Genomic DNA, 23,483 nt, shown 5'->3' on the forward strand with positions numbered 1-23,483 from the left:
ATTTAAAAGAAATTAAATATATTTTAAAAAAGAAATATCGCATAAAGTACCAATTCTTTATGGCTTTTCTCTATTACATGAACCAAGTGTCAAGTTTTTATGGGCATTTTATTCTGAATCATTTAATTTATGTTAAATACATAAATATTTGCAAATAAAATTCAAAAGCTGTTACACAAATATTTTTACCAAAGGAAAACTAGCATGTTTTGTATTTAATATAAATGAAGTATTTGAAAGTAAAAAAAATTGTCCATAACATACCAGTTCTTTACGAGTTTCTTCCATTATATGAATAAAGTACTAGTTATTTATGAGCATTTTACTTTGGATCATTTAATTTATATTAAATACATAAATGTTTATAAGTGAAATTCAAAAAGTGTTACACTAATATTATTACGAAAGGAAAACTAGTAGGTTTTTGTATTTAACATAAATTAAATACGTGAAAGTAAAAAAAGAAATTACCCACTTTTTACTAGTTCTTTACGGGTTTTTTCTATTATATGAATAAAGTACTAGTTATTTATAGGCATTTTACTCTGAATCATATAATTTATGTTAAATACATAAATGTTTGTAAGTAAAATTTAAAAAGTGATATACTAATATTTTTACGAAAGGAAAACTAGCAGGTTTTGTATTTAATAAAAATTTAATACATGAAAGTAAAAAAAAAAAAAAGAAATTACCCATAACATATCAGCTCTTTATGGGTTTCCTCTATTACACGAACAAAGTAATAGTTATTTATAAGTATTTTACTCTGAATCATTTAATTTTATATTAAATATACTGGATTGGAAAAGCTTTGTTGAATCACTTTAACTCTGCTAATCTCAAGCAGCTTTCACTTCATTAACTCAGTGGGAAAGGAGGAAACTTGGAGAAGAAAAGCAGTGGGTTAGAGAGAGAGAATAAAGTGTGAACTTGTGTCTAACTTGTGTTGGTTATATATTAATATTTGGACATTTGTTAACGGCCACGTGGTCTTCACCGTTCAAATTGAGTAAATTCCCGTTTTTTGACTAAATGTGGCAACAAATCATTAATTCATGTATTTAATGTGTTCTGATGAAAAGTTTAGGGACCAAATGTGTCTTCATCACAAAGTTTAAGGATGAAAAGTGAATTTTTTCCCAAACTTAAATGTATGCAGCAAGATGTATTATTGCTTTTTAATATATATTACAGGAAAAGAAAGCGGAACCAAGAGATGAAGAAATAGGATAGAGGACTCAAATTTATGACCAAACGGGTGGGAATCCTAAGTTTGACAAATTTTTATCAGAAGTCGTCATAAAGTTAAGAACGCCTGGATGATCTGTACCTTTCTTTGTTCTTTTGATAAAGTAATATCCACTGTCTTGGTTGCTGGAAACTGTGGTCTAACTTTTTTTTTTAAACTGTGGTCTAACTTATTTAGCCTTTTTGTCTTTTTTTTGCCCAAATTACTACTGCACTTTATCTTTTGTGGAAAGAGAACAAGATAGCCTATAAACCAGATGACAACTTGAATTTTCTTGTTCTTTTCCTCTATTCCAAAAGGAATATTCAAATATGCCAATATAGTTGAGTGTGAACTAGTTGATTTGGTGGTTACTGCTCGTGGGAATATTATATCTAACCCAAAAAAAAAGGGTAGAAGGAAAAAAAACCTGTGTAACAAGTAGGCATAACCTCGTTGATTCTCAGCTAGAACAATCCTATTACTTCTAAGATTGGATAATCTCTCTGTTTGCCTACAAATTTTTAAGTATTTTAAAAACAATACAGTTTTTACAAAAAAAAGGGGCAAATGGACGGTTAAGTGTAGATATCCTGCATTTACATTTTATATCAACAGGAAAAATATAAAACTAAAAAAAAAATAATTTAACCAAACCTATTGACTAATAATTTTTATAAATACATAAAAATTGTTTGCTCTATATTTTCTTAGCTTTCTTGTTTTTATTAATACTTATTCTCAGTTAGATGCTAGATACTTATATAAACATTAAGCATACTCAGAGACGTGGCAAAAGATAAACTTCTATCACGGTTGAAACTCCTTTAGATTTTCACTTAGAATGAGCCAAATTAAATGAACATCCTAGCACAGCAAATTTGGCAATTGAAATACATATTTTCTTTTTTATTTTATTTTAAATTCACAAATAAATGAAAGAGAGAATAGGAAAGAAAAGGTCACACTGAGTGCCTAAATCTCTGAAAAATGTAAGGACGTATTTAGTATTGGATTTCCTTTAACAAAAAATAAATAAAAGAATGAAATTTTTTTTTTACAAATAGCTAGATAGATAAATATACCAATGTTTTTCTCCAAATGAATTGCTTTTCTATAAAGAAATTTATGTCAACCACAGTCTATTACTAAATATAACCTCAAGGTTAATTTTTTCGCTATCTTTTGTTTAGTTCTACAAAGTTTAAGCAATTAGAAAATTGAGCTCTTCCTAAAGGCATGAGTTTAATTTCTTTATTATGCCTTCACAGTATGGGGCTCCAAGAATTACATTACTTGGTGTAATTGGGTTCCAAGGTAGCCAGTTGATTTTGACTTCTCACATTGATCTAGCATGGCAAGAAATTTTCTTCTAAATGTTGCTTCAGTAAACTTATAAAATCCATCCACAAGAACTCATTTTTGATAAATGACAATTATGTAAAATTTAAATTTGAAATTCAACTTTTACACATGTGTCATAGATCTAACAGTAATAGTTTATACACTGTCAGTATATATAAGATTTACTCCTTTTGTAAAACGTTTAATTTTAATCCCTTTCCTCAAGTATTTCCTTCATTCACAATTTTATTCCTTAAAAGATTTTAGATATTCTTCTTTAGTTTCCAAAAGTTCCTCTAGGAGAGTTTCCTTAATATCACAACAATTAATCATGTTGAACAAGAAATTGATATGCTAATCTTCTTTAGTTTCCAAAAGTATTGTCAAAGAAATTTGTTAAACTTCTTTCCGAACAATTTTTTTTGCACTATTGCTCAAGGAAATTAAGGAAATCTGCTTACTTGCTCTAAAATTAATTGATTGCCAAAACAAATTTCTAAAACTTCTTTACGAACAATTTCTTTCCAACTATTGCTCAAGAAAGTTAACAAAATCTGAGTTTAATATATTTTATATTTCTAAAGTAAAAACCCATTCTTGCTGTTACATTGAATTACATAAATAGCCACAATTATCATAAACAATGCAAAGCTAAAAAACCAACATTGCATACCGAGGGTATTTTCGGAATATGAGATCTAATGCACTAATCCGCTAATTTAAATTCTTGCTCTTAATATATCATAGATAAGTTGTACCTCTATAAGCATTTAATTAGAGCTACTCGCTGGCTATTTCTTGATTGATTTACACTATGATTCAAATTAGACAATTAGTTTAAAAACTTGAAAGCGATGGTTTGAGAACAATATTGAAATTAATGCAGAAACCATTACATGAATGTTGTAATCTAATTGCTGATGTGACTGCAAATTTGAGCTCGAAATGGGAGGAATCTTACTTCAATTTGGTCATAAAAAAGTGACCAAATTGGTACACGCATGGCCACCGATAAAGCATCAGATTCGGAGGAATCTTTGTTTGGCGCTACTGAAGTTGCTGGGAAAGTTCTGAAGCACCATATCTTCTGTGAACAAGATAGTGTCTTGTAATATTTACACAAAAAGAGGGAAAAAAAAAGTCCAGCCTATTGTTTGTTGGCTATTGTTAGATGAGAAAGTTTTGGATCCTGAACTGATTTTATTGAGTAGCTGCTAAACCAGATAAAAATCTAATATCAGAGTGAAAAGAAGATATTATAATGGAGATCCCCTCCAGCAGTAACGCCAATTGCTTTGATTTTGCTTTATATGATTATTTGCAGTCGCATCACTTCTCCTCCAGCACTAGCACTAATTGCTTTGATCTTGCTTTAGATATCCTAGCCGAGCTTGAGAAAGAGCTGTTTGGCTGCGTGTTCAAGAACTGGAAGAAGGAGGTAAGATTAATGAAAACCTGTTTCCTGTATGTCAAAAAGTGTAGGAGGAGGAGGAACCACGAAGCGCTTTTGGAGCATGATCACGAGGACAGGTGTAATATTATGTCTGAAAATTTGAGACGTAGTATTATTTGCTTCAGAATTCAAGATGTGGCTATCAGTATGATTCATGATCTTCAGCCTGCTTATTTTCAATATATTCAATCTGGTTATCACTTAGATATTGACACCATTATAAGTGCGGTTACCAGATGGTGGGAAAAGATCAAAATTTTTCTTGAGACGGATCTCAAGAAATCATGCGCCGCCATCTTCATCGACTATTACTCACCAGGAGATCCACGACTAGTTATGGATCTTATTATGTGCCTTTTAGAGACTTTGGATTGCGTTTTACGTGTTGGGGAGCTAAGGGATACAATTAGACACAGGCTAAAACTCTTAAGGAATCTCATTGGCTTTGTGACAATGCAAGGTTTTGAATGTGCACAACTGACAGATCTCTTGACTCACACTGTTGTTGCAGCTGGACGCCTGATTTCTATATGTCAGTTTGACTATGATGAAAATCAAATGGAATCTGAAATTTATCAGCTGCAGCTGATACACAAGAAGTTCAATCTTCTTGATCTCCAAGTCCGAGAAACTTTTGTCCATGTCCTGACAGCTTCAAAGAAACAACCGAGATCATCATATGATAAGAATAAGGATCCAGTGGTAGGCCAGTTTATTGGTTCTCTCCGTGATTATCTTATAGATCTACTAGGATCTTATGCCAGTTTTCAGGTTCCAGTCAAGGATCAAATACTAAGACTCCATGAGGAAATAAGATGCCTGGGTATCCTTCTTAAACAGGAGGAGAAACTAGGTGATGAAATGAAGGAGCTTATTGGAGCTGTGGTCTCTGATGTAGCAATTTTGACCTTCTCCCTTTCTGTCAATGAAATCAAAGAAGGCTTGCCTAAGGAAATAGATCTTGCGGTGTTTCATTTGCACAAAGTTCTCAAATATATGGTGGCAGAGGTTGGACACAATTATCCACTAAAATCACCATATTCATCATTTAATTATCCTAGACCCAATGAGTTGGGCTGTATGGATTCTTTCCTAGAAAATCTCAAGGAACTAGCAAGGTGTGATGAGGCTGATGATTCAATTGGTTTTCAACAAGATAGAATCCAAATGATCCAAAAAGATCTCGTATTTTTAAGATCTTTCCTAGAAAATATCAAGGAGCAGCGCTATCAGAATGGAAAACTTCAAGCTTTCTGGAGTCATGTTATGGAGGCTGCTTACAAGGCAGAGTTACTGATTGACTTGGCACTTGTTGGTGATAAATGTGAAGATTCTTTGGATGCTGTTTCTAGAGATATCAATCTTTTGAAGATTGATGCCCCTGAGATCCATAATGTTCAAACCCAAAGAGTTAACAAGACTTCCCTTCACATACGGTCACAACTTGCTGCCGCCATGCACGACGAAGATCTGGTAGGTCTTGACGACGAGGTGGAAACTATTACTCATCGGCTTACGAGAGGATCAAAGCAATTGGATGTTGTTCCCATTGTAGGTATGCCAGGCCTTGGTAAGACCACATTAGCCCTCAAAGTTTATAATGCTCCTTCAGTTAGGTCACATTTCCATGTTCATGGTTGGTGTCGTGTTTCTCAAACGTGTAGCAAACACAGTTTGTTAGTTCAACTTTTGTGTAGTGTTGATTCTAGGAGTCCAGATGAATATCTTAAGGAGGATGAAAATAATTTGGCTAACAAGCTAAGGCAGGTTTTGCTGAGAAGTAGGTATCTCCTTTTTTTGGATGACTTGTGGGACGTTGAGGCATGGAATTTGTTGAAAAAATCACTGCCGAATGATGCCAATGGAAGCAGAATTCTCTTCACCAGCAGATACCAGGATTTATCTTTGCATTTCGAACCTAATAGTGAGCCTCACCATCTCCGCCATCTTACTGACGAAGAGAGTTGGACATTGCTGCAGAGAAAGCTTTTTGGCACGGAAGATTGTCCTCCAGCACTAAGTGAAGTTGGATCTCAAATAGCAAAACTTTGTCAGGGCTTACCCCTCGCAGTTGTCCTTGTTGCTGGAATTCTTGCTATTACTGCACAAGATAGTTGGGAAGAAGTTGCAAAAAGTCTAAGTTCCATTGTCCTTGAGGATGCATACTGCATGAAGACACTTGAGCTGAGTTATAGTCATCTACCAGATTATTTGAAGCCATGCCTTCTGTACTTTGCTGCATTTAAAGAAGACGAGGTTATTAATGTGCGAAGGTTGTTACGGCTTTGGATCTCTGAAAGATTCGTGCAACAGGCTGAAGGAAAGAGAGTAGAGGAAGCAGCTTATGACTACTTCATGGCTCTAGTTAATAGAAGTTTAGTTATGGGTGTCGGACAAAGAACTGTGGGTGGTGCCAAAGCCTGTCTACTTCACGATTTGGTACATGAGTTTTGTGTGAAAAAAGCCAAAGAAGAAAGTTTTCTATATGCTATTCATACTTGGAACCCTCTTGGGCTTACTGGACCAAGCAACCCCCACCGAGTTTGTGTCCGCAATACCAGAGAATTGAAGATTTGGGAGTTAACGCTTATATTTCCCAATTTACGCTCTTTGATCTTGTTTGGACAAGATGATTTTGAACATGAAGAGGAGGATTTGGGTATTTTGTTACCTAAACTTCTCAGAGTGTTGGATTTCGGGAATTTGGAGTTTCGTTATTCTTTCCCAATGGAAGTAGCATTGCTTGTTCACTTGAGATACCTGGCGCTCAAAGGAATAAGATACATCCCATCTGCGATAGCCAACCTGTCAAGGTTAGAAACTCTTATCGTAAAATATCCGTGTTTTGGTATTGAGCTGCCAAGTACTATTTGGAACATTAAGACATTGAGTCATCTGCGCGTTTTATATTATCATGGAGGAAATAGTTGGCCACAAGGTTTTATTTTTCCAGTTGAAAATCTTGAAGTATCCCCAGATTTAGATCATTTAGACACTTTAGACCTAGCAATTGATCCCTCCCCTCAAAACTTGCAAAAGATACTGAGAAAGTTACCAAGCATTCGCAGGTTAAAATGTATGGAACGCCCTGGCGGATCAAGAGAAGCTACCAGAAATTGCAACGAGATTCTTGAGTTTGACAGTTTGAGTCAACTGGAATCACTTTATTTGTTTGGTTTTCATGGATGTGGATTCAAATTCCCATTGAATTTGAAAAAGTTGACTCTCAAACATAATGGTCAGCCATGGAGTGAAATTTCAACAATTGGAAAGTTGCCCAATCTTGAAGTGCTTAAATTACTTGATCACAGCTTTGTCGGGGAAGAATGGGTAATGAAAGAGGGGGAGTTCCCCAAACTCCGAGTCTTAAAATTGTCAAGGTTGAAATTTCGCAACTGGACTGCATTTTCTGATAATTTTTCCTACCTTGAGAAATTGGTCTTGCACCGATGTAAGAAGCTGGAAAAGGTCCCTTCCTGTTTAGGGGAGTGTGAGACTCTTGAAATGATTGTGGTGGAAAATTGTCCTGAGTCTGTTGGAGATTCTGTAAAGCAAATTCAACAAGAACAGATGGATATGGGAAATGAGGTTCTAGAGATCGAAATTTATAATTATGATGATACATTATGGGAAATGAGGTCCGCAGAAGAAGAGTCTAAAGAAGCAGAGTCAACTCCCTCAGAAGCAGAGGAGGTTTCTTCAGAAAGAGAGTCTATATCCTCTCATCACGCAGCTGGCAATTGTGAGAGTGAATGTACAGTGGGATTCCACTCATCAGGTCAGATAAAACTATATTTGCATATGTTGAATCAGTTCAATTATATAATGATTCATGCTTCTCTTAACAGTTTACGATGGCAAACCATTCATGTCTCTTTTTCATTTATTTATATGTTGAATCAGTCCAATGATGTGTATTTTGAAGCAATTTCTGCTGCATAACTTTCTGATAAATTTCTGATTGCAGTAGGAAACACATTGATGCACAATCTGTTTCTAAAATCTTCTTCTTGTCATTTTCTGGTTCAGTGTTGAGTAATTTTATGTCCCAATTTCCGAAATCTTCTTCCTTGTTGATACACTTATCTGTTCCCAATTTGTGCATGTAAATAAGAGTAATACAGAAAAGTGTGACTTACTTCTATTTTTCCTCAATAAAAACCATAATTCAATTGACTGATATGTTGAAACCTACAATCACAGTTTTGCAACAAATATTAAGTGGAGACAAAAACTCAAAAAAAAAAAAAAACAAACTATGGTTGTGTTACTTTTCAACAGAGGAAGGGCATAGGACTTAATATGTGTTTTTCTTCACTACAACATGCTGAAATACAAACATTTTCATTCTTTAATAGGCAATATTTTCGGAAATAAAAAAGGAAGCAATTTTTTCTTAAACTTTTTTTTTGTGTGTGGTTTCATGTTTTATTTTGCTATTTTAAGTGGTTAATTGCTCAAACTGATCAAAATGACAAATCAAAGAAACCAGATGACCTATTTTGTTGGGTATTCTGTATACCTCTTCATTCAACTGATGTAGTACTGCAATTTTTCCTTCTTCCAGAGCAGGTTTCCTCAGAAGGTGAAGACTGAAACATTTATGTCTCTCCTTGATTTGGTGTGGTCATTCCACTCATCAGGTTAGATATAATTGTATGTGTATGTTAATTCAGTTCAATGATATAACTCATGTCCCTTCTTCATCTGTACCAAATTATTTGGTTTGAACCTGATGCAGCTGCATTACTTTGTCATTGCAGGGGCAAGCACAGTCATGCATTCTATCAAGCCAACATTATCCATCATAATCTGTTTGTAAAATGTTCTCCATGTTCCTTTCTGGTCTGATGTTTAATAGTGTTTATGATCCATCACAATCTGTTTGTAAAATATTCTCCAAGTTCTTTCCTGATTTTGATGTTTAATAGTGTTCATGATCCCAATTCTTCAAATATTCTTCATTGCTACTATGGATTGAAATTAATGATCAAATGATCCTTAAAACCAGCAGACAATTAACGCATACAATAAAAGGAGGCTATTTAGTAGCCACTCGCATTTCTTTGCATTCTTCAACCTAGCAAAAGTCTAAAGGGTGTAACTTAGATTTTGACATCATTGAAAGTGCGGTTACCAGATGGGAGGAAAAGATCGAAATGTTTCTTGAGACGGATCTCAAGAAATCATGCGCCGCCATCTTCATCGACTATTACCCACCAGGAGATCCACGACTAGTTATGGATCTTATTATGTCCGTTTTAGAGAATATCAATTGGGTTTTACGTGCTTGGGAGCTAAGGAAGACAATTAGAAATAGGCTAAAACTCTTAAGGAATCTCATTGGCTTTGTGACAATGCAAGGTTTTGAATGTTCGCAACTGACAGATCTCTTGACTTACACTGTAGTTGCAGCTGGACGCCTGATTTCTGTATGTCTGTTTTACCATGCTAAACAAGTGGCCAATCGATTGGAATCTGAAATTTATAAGCTGATACACGAGAAGATCAATCTTTGATCTCCAAGTCCAAGAAACTTTTGTCCATGTCCTGACAGCTTCAAAGAAACAACCGAGACCATCATATGCTTTAGCCCTTCAGAAGAATAAGGATCCAGTGGTAGGTCAGTTTGTTGGTTCTCTCCGTGATTATCTTATAGATCTACTAGGATCTTATGCCAGTTTTCAGGTTCCAGTGAAGGGTCAAATACTAAAACTCCATGAGGAAATAAGATGCCTGGGTATCCTTCTTAAACAGGAGGAGAAACTAGGTGATGAAATAAAGGATCTTATTGGAGTTGTGGTCTCTGATGTAGGAATTTTGACCTTCTCCCTTTCTGTCAATGAAATCAAGGAAGGCTTGCCTGAGGAAACAGATCTTGGGGTGTTTCATTTGCACAAAGTTCTCAAATATATGGTGGCAGAGGTTGCACACAATTATCCACTAAAATCACCATACTCATCATTTAATTATCCTAGACCCAATGAGTTGGGCTGTATGGATTCTTTCCTAGAAAATCTCAAGGAACTAGCAAGGTGTGATGAGGCTGATGATTCAATTGGTTTTCAATAGGATAGAATCCAAATGATCCAAAAAGATCTTGTATTTTTAAGATCTTTCCTAGAAAATATCAAGGAGCAGCGCTATCAGAATGGAAAACTTCAAGCTTTCTGGAGTCATGTTATGGAGGCTGCTTACAAGGCAGAGTTACTGATTGACTTGGCACTTGTTGGTGATAAATGTGAAGATTCTTTGGATGCTGTTTCTAGAGATATCAATCTTTTGAAGATTGGTGCCCCTGAGATCCATAATGGTCAAACCCAAAGAGTTAACAAGACTTCCCTTCACATACCATCACAACTTGCTGCCGCCATGCACGACGAAGATCTGGTAGGTCTTGACGACGAGGTGGAAACTATTACTCATCGGCTTACGAGAGGATCAAAGCAATTGAATGTTGTTCCCATTGTGGGTATGTCTGGCCTTGGGAAGACCACATTAGCCAATAAAGTTTATACTGCTCCTTCAGTTAGGTCACATTTCCATGTTCGTGGTTGGTGTCGTGTTTCTCAAACATATAGCATACGCAGTATGTTAGTTGAGCTTTTGTGTAGTAGTTCTTCTGAGAGTTCTAATGGATATCTAAAGATGGATGAAAATGATTTGGTCATGAAGCTAAGGCAGGTTTTGTTGAGAAGTAGGTATCTCCTTGTTTTGGATGACTTGTGGGACGTTGAGGCATGGAATTTGTTGGAAAAATCACTGCCGAATGATGCCAATGGAAGCAGGATTCTCTTCACCAGTAGATACCAGGATTTATCTTTGCATTTTGAACCTAATAGCGAGCCTCACCATCTCCGCCATCTTACTGACGAAGAGAGTTGGAAATTGCTGCAGAGAAAGCTATTTGGCACGGAAGATTGTCCTGCAACACTAAGTGAAGTTGGATCTCAAATAGCAAAACTTTGTCAGGGCTTACCCCTCGCAGTTGTTCTTGTTGCTGGAATTCTTGCTACTACTGCACAAGATAGTTGGGAAGAAGTTGCAAAAAGTCTAAGTTCTATTGTCCTTGAGGATGAATACTGCAAGAAGACACTTGAGCTGAGTTATAGTCATTTACCAAATTATTTGAAGTCATGCCTTCTGTACTTTGCTGCATTTCAAGAAGATGAGGTTATTAATGTGCAAAGGTTGTTATGGCTTTGGATTGCTGAAAGATTCGTTCAACAGGCTGGAGGAAAGAGCTTAGAGGAAGCAGCTTATGACTACTTGATGGCTCTAATTAATAGAAGTTTAGTTATGGTTATCAGACAGACAATTGTGGGTGGTGCCAAAGCCTGCCTACTTCACGATTTGGTATACGAGTTTTGTGTGGAAAAAGCCAAAGAAGAAAGTTTTCTTTACGTTATTCATAATTGGAAAGCCCCTCTTAGTCTTACTGGGCCAAGCAACCCCTACCGAGTTTGTGTTCCCAATACCAGAGAATCGAAGATTTGGGAGTTAATGCTTATTTTTCCCAATTTACGCTCTTTGATCTTGTTTGGAGAAGATGATTTTAAACATGAAGAGGAGGATTTGGGTATTTTGTTACCTAAACTTCTCAGAGTGTTGGATTTTGGGAATTCGGACTTTCGTTATTCTTTTCCAAGGGAAGTAGTATTGCTTGTTCACTTGAGATACCTGGCACTCACAGGAATAACATACATCCCATCTGCGATAGCCAATCTCTCAAGGTTAGAAACTCTTATTGTAGAAGATGCGAATTTTGATATTGAGCTGCCAAGTACCATTTGGAACATTAAGACATTGAGTCATCTACGTGCTTTAACTTATCCTGGAGTAGCCCCAGATGGTTTTACTTTTCCAGTCGGAAGTCTTGAAGTATCCCCAAATTTAGATCATTTAGACACTTTAGACCTTGCCATTGATCCCTCCCCTCAAATCTTGCAAAAGATACCGAGAAAGTTACCAAGCATTCGCAGGCTAAAATGTAGGCAAAGCTACGGATCAAGAGAAGCTACCAGAAATTGCAACGAGATTCTTGAATTTGATGGTTTGAGTCAACTGGAATCACTTCATTTGTTTGGTTTTCGTGGATGTGGATTTAAATTCCCATTGAATTTGAAAAAGTTGGCTCTCTCATATAATGGTCAGCCATGGAGTGAAATTTCAACAATTGGAAAGTTGCCCAATCTTGAAGTGCTTAAATTACTTGATCGCTGCTTTGTTGGGGAAGAATGGGTAATGAAAGAGGGGGAGTTCCCTAAACTCCGAGTCTTAAAATTGTCAAGGTTGAAATTTCGCAACTAGACTGCATTTTCTGATAATTTTTTCCACCTTGAGAAATTGGTCTTGCACCGATGTAAGAAGCAGGAAAAGGTCCCTTCCTGTTTAGGGGAGTGTGAGACTCTTGAAATGATTGTGGTGAAAAATTGTCCCGAGTCTGTTGGAGATTCTGTAAAGCAAATTCAACAAGAACAGAAAGATATGGGAAATGAGGTTCTAAGGATCGAAATTTATAATTATGATGATAGATCCATTTCCTCAGAAGAAGAGTCTACAGAAGCAGAGTCAAAACCCTCAGAAGCAGAGGAGGTTTCTTCAGAAAGAGAGTCTATTTCCACTCATCACGCAGTTGACAATTGTGAGAGTGAATGTACAGTGGGATTCCACTCATCAGGTCAGATAAAACTATATTCGCATATGTTGAATCAGTTCAATTATATAATGATTCATGTTTCTCTCAACAAATTATGTTGGCAAACCATTCATGTATCTTTTTCTTCTGTTTATATGTTGAATCGGTGCAATGATATGTTAATTCATGTGTATTTTGAAGCAATTTCTGGAGGCTTCTTAATTCTTTATCTGTTTAAACCTGATGCTGCTGCATAACATTCTGATAAATTTCTGATTGCAGTAGGAAACACATTTTCTGGTTCAGTGTTGAGTAGTTCTTATGTAAGGATTTATAATCCCAATTTGCGAAATCTTCTTCCATGTTTCTTAAACTTTTTTTTTGGTGTGGCTTCATGTTTTATTTTGTCATTTTAAGTGGTTTATTGCTCAAACTGATCAAAATGACAAATCAAAGAAACCAGATGACCTATTTTGTTGGGTAATCTGTATACCTCTTCATTCAACTGATGTAGTACTGCAATTTTTCCTTCTTCCAGAGCAGGTTTCCTCAGAAGGTGAAGACTGAAACATTTATGTCTCTCCTTGATTTGGTGTGGTCATTCCACTCATCAGGTTAGATATAATTGTATGTGTATGTTAATTCAGTTCAATGACGTATAATTACTGATCATGTCCCTTCTTCATCATCTGTACCAAATTATTTGATTTGAACTTTGATGCAGCTGTATTACTTTGTCATTGCAGGGGCAAGCACAGTCATGTATTCTTTCAAGCCAACATTATCCATCACAATCTGTTTGTAAAATATTCTCCAAGTTCTTTCCTGATTTTGATGTTTAATAGTGTTCATGATCCCAGTTTCTCAAATATTCTTCAATCCTGCTACAGATTGAAATGATCCTCAAAACTAGCTCTTTGTAGAATGTTCTCCATCTTCTTTTCTGATTTGATGTTTAATAGTGTTCTTGATCCCAATTCTTCAAATATTCTTCATTGCTACTACGGATTGAAATTAACGCAGACAATAAAAGGAGGCTATTTAGTAGCCACTCGCATTTCTTTGCATTCTTCAACCTAGCAAAAGTCTAAAGGGTGTAACTTTTCTTAACTCTTTTCTGTGCTATTTCATCTTTTATTTTCTGATCAATGCGATTAATTGTTCAATGTTCAACCTGGTAAAATTGACAAATTAAAGAAGCTGGATGACATTTTTGCTGAACAATCTAATGTACTTCTTCATTTAACTTGACATCTAATTGTGATATTCATTTAACCATGTAACTTATTTAATACTCCCTCCCTTTTTTTATAACTGACGTTTAAGGTTTTGCACACCAATTAAAAAAAGTTTTTGATTGCTTAAATCTATACACTACTTTCCTTTTGTACCCTCATTAATTACTAGAGTTGTTACAAAGAGAGAAGCAATAATTACTAGAATTAGTAATTAAGAACCCTGTATTGGAAAGAGAGATAAAAGGGTAAAATTGTAAAAAAATAATTAATAATGTATGAGGATAATAAAACGACAGATAAAAGTACACTAGAACAAATTTCTAAAACGTCAGTTATAAAAAAAAGGGAGGGAGTACAAGAATATTTAGAAAATAGAGAAAACCATTAGCTGGCAATCATCTAAGACTAATGATTGTTGCTATGACTTGTGAGACTAAAAAGTACAGAATGCCAGGTGAAAGCTGACTTTAACTTTCTTCTATCCAAATGATTGTAATCCAAAATTCCAAATATCATTTCCTCCGCTTTATTTTTCAACTTTCTTTCTTTCTTTGGGCCTTTGTTTCATTTTTGTTTTTCGGAATTTGGGCTGTAGCTTACTGGGTATATTATTTCTTCTGTTTTTTTTTTATGTTTTAGTTTTTTTTTTGGTATTCTCTATATATTTGTTTCTGTGATTTAATTTTTTCTTTATTTTTCTTTTTTCCCCTTTCTTGGGTTCCCTAAAAGAAACCTACACAACTAACAAAATAGAACATTATATTAAAAACCAAAACTTATTAATCTAAATACGCGACGCAGTTTACAAACTCACTACTGAAGCATCACAAAACATAATTAGTTCTTTTAATAGCCATTTAATTACTCTATCAAATCTCGTCCCAATGATCAACAAAGGGTTCTTAGATTCTTTTTCATACCAAGTTCAAAATTCGAATCATGTATCTGACAATTGGAATTAAAAAGCAATTCAAATCATGTACTTGACAGTGGAGAGTAAAATGCATGTGAGGAGGGATGGGAGGATTATTAAAAAAAAAAAAAAAAAAAACAAGAAGAGTCTCTTCTTGTCTATATACAATAGTGTTCCTCTATGTAGCTTGTATAATTGACTAGACAGCAAAGGCAAGACTTCTAATGATCAAATCACTCCACGTTAACCATTTAGGGTTTACTTCACTTGCACCTTTAAAGTTCTTTCTATTTTCATTTTGCTTAATCTTAGTTACAAAACTTTGCATCTTATCTTTCAAAACAAATTTTAAATCTTACAAAGGGCTTAAATATTGAATGAAAAACCTTATATTCACACTTTTTTAGTCCTTCTATGCCACCCATATATTACATCGTCCTCAATATTCTAATAATAATTTAGACAAAAAATCTAAAAAAAAAACTTAGATCAATAAAGATAATTGCCATTTAGGAGTTAATTTTGCACTTAAACCCCCTTTCCTACACTCCAATTTTTTTAAAAAAAAAGTCCTTATATGCCAACTTTATATTAATAAACCCTCACTACTCTAACAATTATTTGAAAAACAATTTAGTAGATTAAGTACCAAAAATTTATAAAACTAAAAATTTGACATTCTAAAAATTATATTTTCACTTAAACACCCCTTTGATCCACTTTGAATGCTCTAATGACACTCTTATATTAAATCGCCCTTGCCATTCTAACGACTTTTTAGGCAAAAAAGTTTAGAAGGAAAAATAAAAAAAAACAAAACAAAACAAAACCCATCAAAGAATGGTCATCTTAACAATTATTTTTTACTTAGACTATCCCTTCCCCCAACTTTTAGTTCTCCTGTGCCAACCTTATATTAACTGACCTCTACTATTATAACAATTGTTTGTGCAAAAAAGAATCAAATGCAAATCCAGGGATTCGATCACCTAAAATACAAACTAATAAAGAATTTAGAGGTAATATTACACACCCTAATAGAATGACATGTATCATTACTAGTGCATTTAATCCGGAAGCTGCTCAAGAGCGCTCTTCTTGCCACCTATTTCCCATAGAACCTTCAGTCCAGCCGATCTAATCCCCTAGCTTGCATTTAATTTAAAAGGTGCTCAACTATACCTTTTTTTGCCACACCTTACTTCACATAGTGTTGGATTAGGATTAGGAGTAGATTAGCTAATATTGTATCAACAAAAGAAAAAAAAAGGAAAAAAAAAAAACAAAGATAACCTGGATCCTTTGGATCCACTAGTCCCGGTGGTATTTGACTAGGAGTAGAGTGCACTTTTTTAATGACTCCTTTTCCATAATATAGGTACAGATTAACCAATATGATATTTTGTAAAAAACAAAAAAAAAAACAAAGACAACCTAGACCCCTGAGATCCATCTATCCCACAGTGTAAGAGTAAGCATAGGAGTAAATTAGCAAACATAGTACTGATTATAAAAATAAAAATAAAAATAAAAAGCACATTCATTTAACCATCACACCATGTCAAATGTTTATGACTGTCCATTTTTTGTTTTTTTTTTCTAGAATTTTAAATTCTTAGAATCTGATGTTCCTAAAAAATGGTCTTTGATTGCTGTAAAGGGTTTACTACACTTGGCCACCTTAAAGTTCCTTTTATTTTCATTTTTCTCTTTAAATATTTAGCTAGAAAAATTTACAGGATTTTCTTTTTAAAGTTGGCTTTTCAAGCCTTACAAAAGGAAAAGAAAAGAAGGGAAGGTTTGAAAGTTGAATTAAAAACCTTATGAATTTTTATTAATGTCTTCCGATTGGATCGAAGCTTGAGATTCTAATCTATTAATGTTCACATTATAAGGCTTTTTCTATATAAAAATGGACAGTGGATCCACCCCTGAATTACAGTACTATCGAAGAAGAAATTTATTAAACCCTTTTCTCAAGAGTTATCTAACTTATAATAATGTAGTTGGAAAAAAAAACGTCTCCAATTAGAAAGTGTTAGCACATAAAAACACACAACGGAAGCATATTGGACACGTATAGAAATATGTGGAAGAAAAGGATATCTGTTTCTCATAGTGAGAGTTGCATAAATTCTAGCAGAATTGCCTTTACAACCACTGCAACTCTCTTTAGTTTTTCTCTTAATTTTCTCAACTGGATACAATACTGAAATATCCTATATATTCTCAAAATGACTTGAAAATTAAAATTTTACTAAAATAAGAAACTACCATATAATTACTTCATAGCCTGAATGTCTAAATTGGTAAAACTTGGCTATACTTTTCTTTTTAATTTTTTCCAGTAGGGAAAAGGCGGGACTTAAGAAGTGAAGAACAGGCAGAGTGATTTAAACCTAAGGTCTCTAATTTCTAGAGCCTTAAACTTATCCATTAAACTAAGGTTTCTAGGCAAAACTTGGCAATACTTGAATACTTCTAAACTAGAAATAGAAAACATCAACTATTAGGAAGTTAGGTTTAATTATATCAACATTGCCTCTTTAAATTAAACTTTTCACGAATATAGCTCTATACTATTGCCAACCAAAAAAAAAAATCTTCTAAGATATTTTTTCATTATGAATCAATTCTTGCCAATCACTTCACTTTCAATTTATTAGCCTCACTAGCTGATTGCTGATATCAAGATTCTCAATTTTGCAAGTCCGTCACGAAAAAAAAAGTTGACAAGAATTTTTTTCAACTCTTTCACATTACCAAATTAAATATCAACAACTATAGTAGAATCGTTTTCTCTAATCACTGTCTAACACAAATAACACGATACGATGCTTCTTCTCACATGTCTATCCAATTAGGATCAATTTTTTCCTAATTGTCAAGTAACTCGAGTACCTCCAAGATCAATTTAGTGGCCCAATTTTTTCTAATGTTCGAGTACTCTGACTCATCAAAAAATTCACATTTCAAAATCTATGAACATAAACCTAGTAATCTTAAGTTTACGAACATCCCAAGATAAAAAGGCAGGGTTCTAACACCACTTTAGTGTATAAAAGATGCGTACAAGAGGATATTGGCACATGCAAAAATATGTAGGAGAAGAGAAGTTTAATAGCCATAAATAAATAAAAGCACATCTGATTCACATATTGAGATTGGCACAAATTCTAGGCAGAATTGCTTTCACAACAACCGCAACTCTCTCTAATTTTTTTTTCTCGCCCTTTGCAACTCAGTATACTGCTATAATACCCCATATAGAGTTAACATAACTGAGTAATTAAGAAACTACTGCAACAAGAAACTACCAACTATGACTCCGTACCCTAAACAACTAAATTACTGAAACTTGGCAATACTTGAATACGTCTAAACTAGAAATAGGAAACATCAACTATTAGGAAGTTTGGTTTAATTATGCCAATAAAAAGGCATATTCTTCTGACCATCACACTATGTCAAAACGTGCATGGGTTTCGTTGATTTTAGCAATGATAACTGTTCCACATAAAGCAACGGCAACATGCATGGATTTAGGATAATTTCATAAGCTAATTTTGTATATAATGATAGTGCATATAGTAACAACAATGAATGAATGCCACCTAAACTTGATATAATGGTAGTGTATAATTTGAATTTTGTTTCTTGATATAATGGTAGCTTGCAATATTATGGGATAATTTCAGAAATCTCCACTAAGGTCATTGACAATTTCACTTGTCTCTCCTCAACTTTTGGAAATCTCACATACTCCTAGCAGACAATTGGGACCTATTGATGACGAAAGGCGCAGCAAAATACTTGTATCTTTAGTCTTTGGTGATTTTAACTAAATAATTTCTCACCTGCAAAGGTAATTTGCAAAAAATCAAGTCAAGTCTTATTTCCACAACCTTGTAATACGATGCAAAAAGAAAATATTAAACAAACAAAAATTATTCTCACCCTTGATTCTACTGCATCTATCACAAGGAAGGAAAAGCTGTTCTCTAATTTTTTATGGTTACTTTCTCTTCTAAGCTTTAATTGACGCTCATCAAGCCTTATATATTTTAGTATAAACTTCCAAGCTTTTAATAAGAAACTTGTAACATCACCATTTTCTCATAATCAATAGCACATAAATTTCAACTTTGCCCGCATTTTTTTCTTGCTTTTCTGGATAAGATTGACATTAATTCACTAATTGAGTTCTAGGAATCCCTCATACTTATTACTCATTTTTTGTTTAACCTTCAACTTATCAATTACAAAGAATGACGAAAATCTTTAAAAGAAAAATTAAACAAAAAAAGACCAAGTCTAATAAACAAGTCATACTCATTGCAATTCTAATGATTAGTTTCTTTCTCCAATTTTAAACATAAGAATTAGTTCTTCGCAATATATAGCAATTCATTAAATCAAGTTTATCAATTCCTATACTTAATTTGGTCTTTTCATCAATTAGCAAATGATTGCGTTACTCTAGTTTTTATAATTCTAGGAAAGAACTCTTTGATAATACACTCTAGTTATGGTAACTATGGTATTAGAAAAAACAATGTACTAGTAATATCATTTTTTGCTAAAATGAAATTTGTATTTAAAACTTGAAACATCTCAAATTTATCTAACTAAATAAATGTAAAAAAAAAAAAATACAGGGTGTCCCATCTAGTCTTTTGCTTTTGGTCTCCAACTTTTAATACAATTAAAAATTTCTTAATTATTGGCTTGGATTGAGGGTTTGAAGAGAGATTTGAAATCTTCTCAAACACTTCCAAATATTTTGGATTACTTAGGTTGTATATGATTTTGGAATTCACTAATCATTGAATGCATTTAAGCAGTAAAATAAATGGTGGATTTTAAAACCAAAGGCCTCCGAAGTAATTCAATGTCTTGAGTTCGAATCTTGATAGCTCCATTTGTCACTGGCCATTTGGTCTAGTGGTCATCACCCTCTTTGGTGATGCTGAAGGTCAGGGGTTCTACCCCTGCCTCCCTCAAATTTGCCACAATATGTTAGTAATTGCCTGGATGGTGAAATTCTGTGGGCCCCCCTTAGTTGAGTGAGACTCTCTTTGGTGTGTCCTGAGTGCAGTAGCTTTCCCTCCTTATTTGCCTACTTGGGAAAGGGGGGAGGGTTGGGTTGGATGGTACGGGGAAAGGGAGTGTAAGCAAGAGGTCATGGGTTCGAGTCCTCCCGCTTACACTAAAAAAAAAAAAAAAAAAAAAAAAAAAAAAGCTGTTTAACAACAAGGAAGCGATTTCCGCCATTGTTTCTTTTGTTTTCTTGCCTTTAATAAAATCTTAATTTTGTGTTAAAAAAAAAAAAAAAAGACCTAGAAGAATTTGAGAGGATATCAAATTTTCATCAAATCCCTCAATCCAAATCCATCATAAAACAAATTGTTGCGACACAAAAGGGCATGGAGGCATGTGAGACTTTCAAAAGTTTAGGGGAGGTAAGTGAACTTCTTATTGTCCCTAATGTTATTGAAGTTATTCAAATTTGGAAGCAGGCAGGATTTTAAGATACGAATAATGAAGTGTCCAAAGCAAAAAAGTCTACATTTAAAGTGTTATATTACAAAATGAGACATGATGGTGCAACTTTATGTCGTACTAATGCTGAATTGCTAATCCATATCAAATGTAAACCTTTCTTTCTTGATGGAACTGCCAGCCATTTTTTATATCTTTGTTTTTTGGAGGTAATAGTTTACAGCCAAAAAGGGCACAAAAATATCAAAAACGGCCTTGGGAGGAGGGGGAACATAAGACCTGAAATCCTTGGAAAACCGCAAGTTTAGTTTCTTTACGGTAGTTCACTTTGCAATCACAGCTTTCCTCCTCTTAAAGCACTTTGATCTTCACCCTGTTCTCAGGGATTTCCGATACTAATTCCATTGATGGCTTCAAAAATCATTCTATAGAATATACATCAATAACTTTGTAAAATAAGTGTTTGTAATTATCATGCGTTAAAGTAATACTTGTCATATATCATCTCAATTCTGAAATCTTCTCCAATGCTGCTAATACAGCGTTGATATGATCCTTCAAGCCAGCATATGTGCTAGTTAGACTTTTTTCGTGACTTTTATATAAATCAGTCTGACTAATACAGAAATTTTAACTGCTTCTCTTATTTTTGAGTAAAGAACCATAAACTTTTACTGTTTGATATGTTAAAATCTCTCTGACTTGAATAGAACCGTTGTTATGCAGTAAATACTAAGCAGAGACAGAATTAGGAAAAGATTTTAAAAGCATTATACCGGTCCAAGTAAGTTGCACAAACGTTAAATGTCAAACACAGCAGTTTTATATGTTGCATGAAGGTTGTTATATCGAGTGGCCTGTTTCTTTTGAAAGAGACACTTTGAAATAGCTGCATATATCAGCCGAAAGAAACAATCTGAAAACCTGTCAAAATGTTGTTTTTATGTTCATCTTTCTTGTTTTGCAGTAAGTACAAACTTTTCATTCTTCAACTTAGCAATATTTTTGGAAGTCCAACAAAAGTAATTTCCCTTTAAACATTTTTCTTTGCTGTTTACTCTTTTCTTCGCCAGCTTCAGTGAATAACCGTCCCAAGCTAATGAAAATTACAAATGAAAGAAACTGCATGTATAGTTTTGTTAAGCAATCCAACTTTCCGTCCTCTAGAGAGATTAATTACAAACAAATTAAAAATCTCAGGAAAAGGACACAAGATTCTTGATTAAGTGCATATTCTCTGTCCTCGGACACTTGCAGCTGCTGGACAAACTAGGGGACGAGATTCGTCCAAAAGCAGGGTCTGTTTCTTAATCTAATTACTATGAGCTTGGTGATTCACCATATTCTTTTACACATTGAAATTAAAATGAAGAAAAGCTTAATAAATATCACATTGAATATTTATATGTTTTCCATTGTTTGTCATTCTTAATAATTCCTGTTAATGTTCAAATATCAACTTATATTTTCTGATGAAATATTTTTAACTAACACGAATTCTTATGAAAACTAAAACAATTATTTAATAAAAGTAATTTGTCTAATTTCAATTATTACAACTAAATTTATGTCATTATTCAATAGAAACTTCAGAGCAACTTGTGAGTTAGAAACTTATTTCATCATATAACCGAGGACATGAATGTCTTTTAGACCTTTCATAAATATAAATGCCAACTCATATGTTTGATCATTTTGTCTGTGGGGTGTAATTTGTGAGTTTTCAAATTATAGATATAATCTGCTACTCACTTCTTATTATAGGGGCAACTTGTAATTAAGCCAAATATTGCAATTAAATGTTGTTAGAATGCTAGCCGTCAGAGCGATAATCTTCTTGCTAGAGCAATTAACTTTGTATTTACTCTCAAATATTTAATTTTTGTTAAATACAAAATCTACCAGTTTCCCTTCCGTAAAAATATTAATGTAACACTTTTTCAATTTTAGTTACAAACATTTATGTATTTAATATAAATTAAATCAGAATAAAATGCTCATAAAGAGCCAATACTTTACTCATGTAATGGATGAAAGCCATAAAGAATTAATACTTTATGGGCCATTTCTTTTTTTATAAATATTTAATTTATATTAAATAGATAATCTACTGATTTCCTTTTTGTAAGAATATTACTGTAACACTTTTTGAATTTTACTTAAAAACATTGATATATTTATCATAAATTAAATGTTTGAGAGTAAAATGCCCATAAAGAACCGATACTTTCAATAGGTAATGCGTATTTGCCCATAAACTACACCCCTTAAAGTTTATTAATTGTTAATTGATTTGTAGTACTTTGTCATTCATTTGCTAATACTACTTGACATGTAACACAAAGAGCAAATCTAGTACAAACTTCTCATTTCACTCCCTAAAACAATATTTTAATCGTTTGAACTGAATTTGCAAAGAATTAGTAAGGTTAGGGGAGGTCAATGCAATTTTTCAAATCACAGGGGAGGTCAGTGCAAGTGTCAGAATCCTCAAGAGAGGTTTCTGCAATTTTCCCTACATTAAAATGATTGAATTGATGGTTCGAGGTTTGAACTGATAAAGTCAAAACCAATCACTCATTTTGTTCATCACTAGTCTGCGTTTCAAAATATTTTTAACTGTTAAAGTTGTTCAAAATGTGGAATACTTTAAAAAAATCCTCCCTGAATTTCTAGTAATATCATTTAGCGCCCCTATAGTTCTAAAAGTATCACTTACCTTCCCCACAAGTGAAATGTGACAAAAATTCACGAATACAATAATCTTGTTTCATCTTCTCCACAAAACCCTCAATGGACTTTTTCTCAATTCACTGTAGCATTAAATTAACTCCAGCAAGGACTAAAAATAGGCTCCATCTTGAGTTGTCATCTGGAAAATTGATGAAAGAGTTTTTGGCAACTTCAACATACAATAATAAAGCAAAAATAAATATAACATACAAGAATCATGTTGTTTGGCCAATTGACCTATGCCACAAGTGAAAGAGCGGCAAGTTCACCGTAAAGAAGAGAGTTCAAAATCATAAGTTTTAAAGTACTAAATACTAAAAATACAAAAAAGTCTAGATATAACAAAAGGCTCAACAACCTAAAAGAGGTCCGAATAAGCTTCTCTAGCTCTTTCGGTTGGCACTTCTCAAAAATCTGTCTCTTAAAATGGG

At 33.8% G+C, this 23,483-nt stretch overlaps 3 protein-coding genes across 4 annotated transcripts; all 3 read left to right on the top strand.

The window, feature by feature from the left end:
- The first annotated feature begins 3,576 nt into the window (after positions 1–3,576).
- On the top strand, positions 3,577–6,985 carry LOC113777258 (putative late blight resistance protein homolog R1B-12). Its single transcript, XM_027322293.1, has 3 exons — positions 3,577–3,678; positions 3,900–6,841; positions 6,982–6,985. The coding sequence occupies exons 1-3, from the start codon at positions 3,577–3,579 to the stop codon at positions 6,983–6,985; spliced, it is 3,048 nt and encodes a 1,015-aa protein (XP_027178094.1).
- A 59-nt stretch (positions 6,986–7,044) lies between these two features.
- Positions 7,045–8,986, top strand: LOC113778642 (putative late blight resistance protein homolog R1B-16). Of its 2 annotated transcripts, none has more exons than XR_003469302.1 (3): positions 7,045–7,806; positions 8,601–8,671; positions 8,792–8,986. XR_003469302.1 is itself a non-coding variant. In XM_027324108.1 (3 exons), exons 1-2 carry the CDS (start codon positions 7,107–7,109, stop codon positions 8,622–8,624), a joined length of 729 nt encoding a protein of 242 aa, XP_027179909.1. In that variant the 5' UTR covers positions 7,045–7,106; the 3' UTR covers positions 8,625–8,671; positions 8,792–8,986. The 2 variants fall into 2 exon arrangements, 1 of the variants encoding a protein (XP_027179909.1); XM_027324108.1 differs by having other exon boundaries at positions 8,596–8,671.
- A 1,126-nt stretch (positions 8,987–10,112) lies between these two features.
- Positions 10,113–12,338, top strand: LOC113777259 (putative late blight resistance protein homolog R1A-10). Its single transcript, XM_027322294.1, has one exon. The coding sequence runs from the start codon at positions 10,113–10,115 to the stop codon at positions 12,336–12,338; it is 2,226 nt and encodes a 741-aa protein (XP_027178095.1).
- Positions 12,339–23,483: the final 11,145 nt, after the last annotated feature.

The sequence above is a fragment of the Coffea eugenioides genome, chromosome 7, assembly GCF_003713205.1.
Source record: "Coffea eugenioides isolate CCC68of chromosome 7, Ceug_1.0, whole genome shotgun sequence".
Lineage (NCBI taxonomy): Eukaryota > Viridiplantae > Streptophyta > Magnoliopsida > Gentianales > Rubiaceae > Coffea > Coffea eugenioides.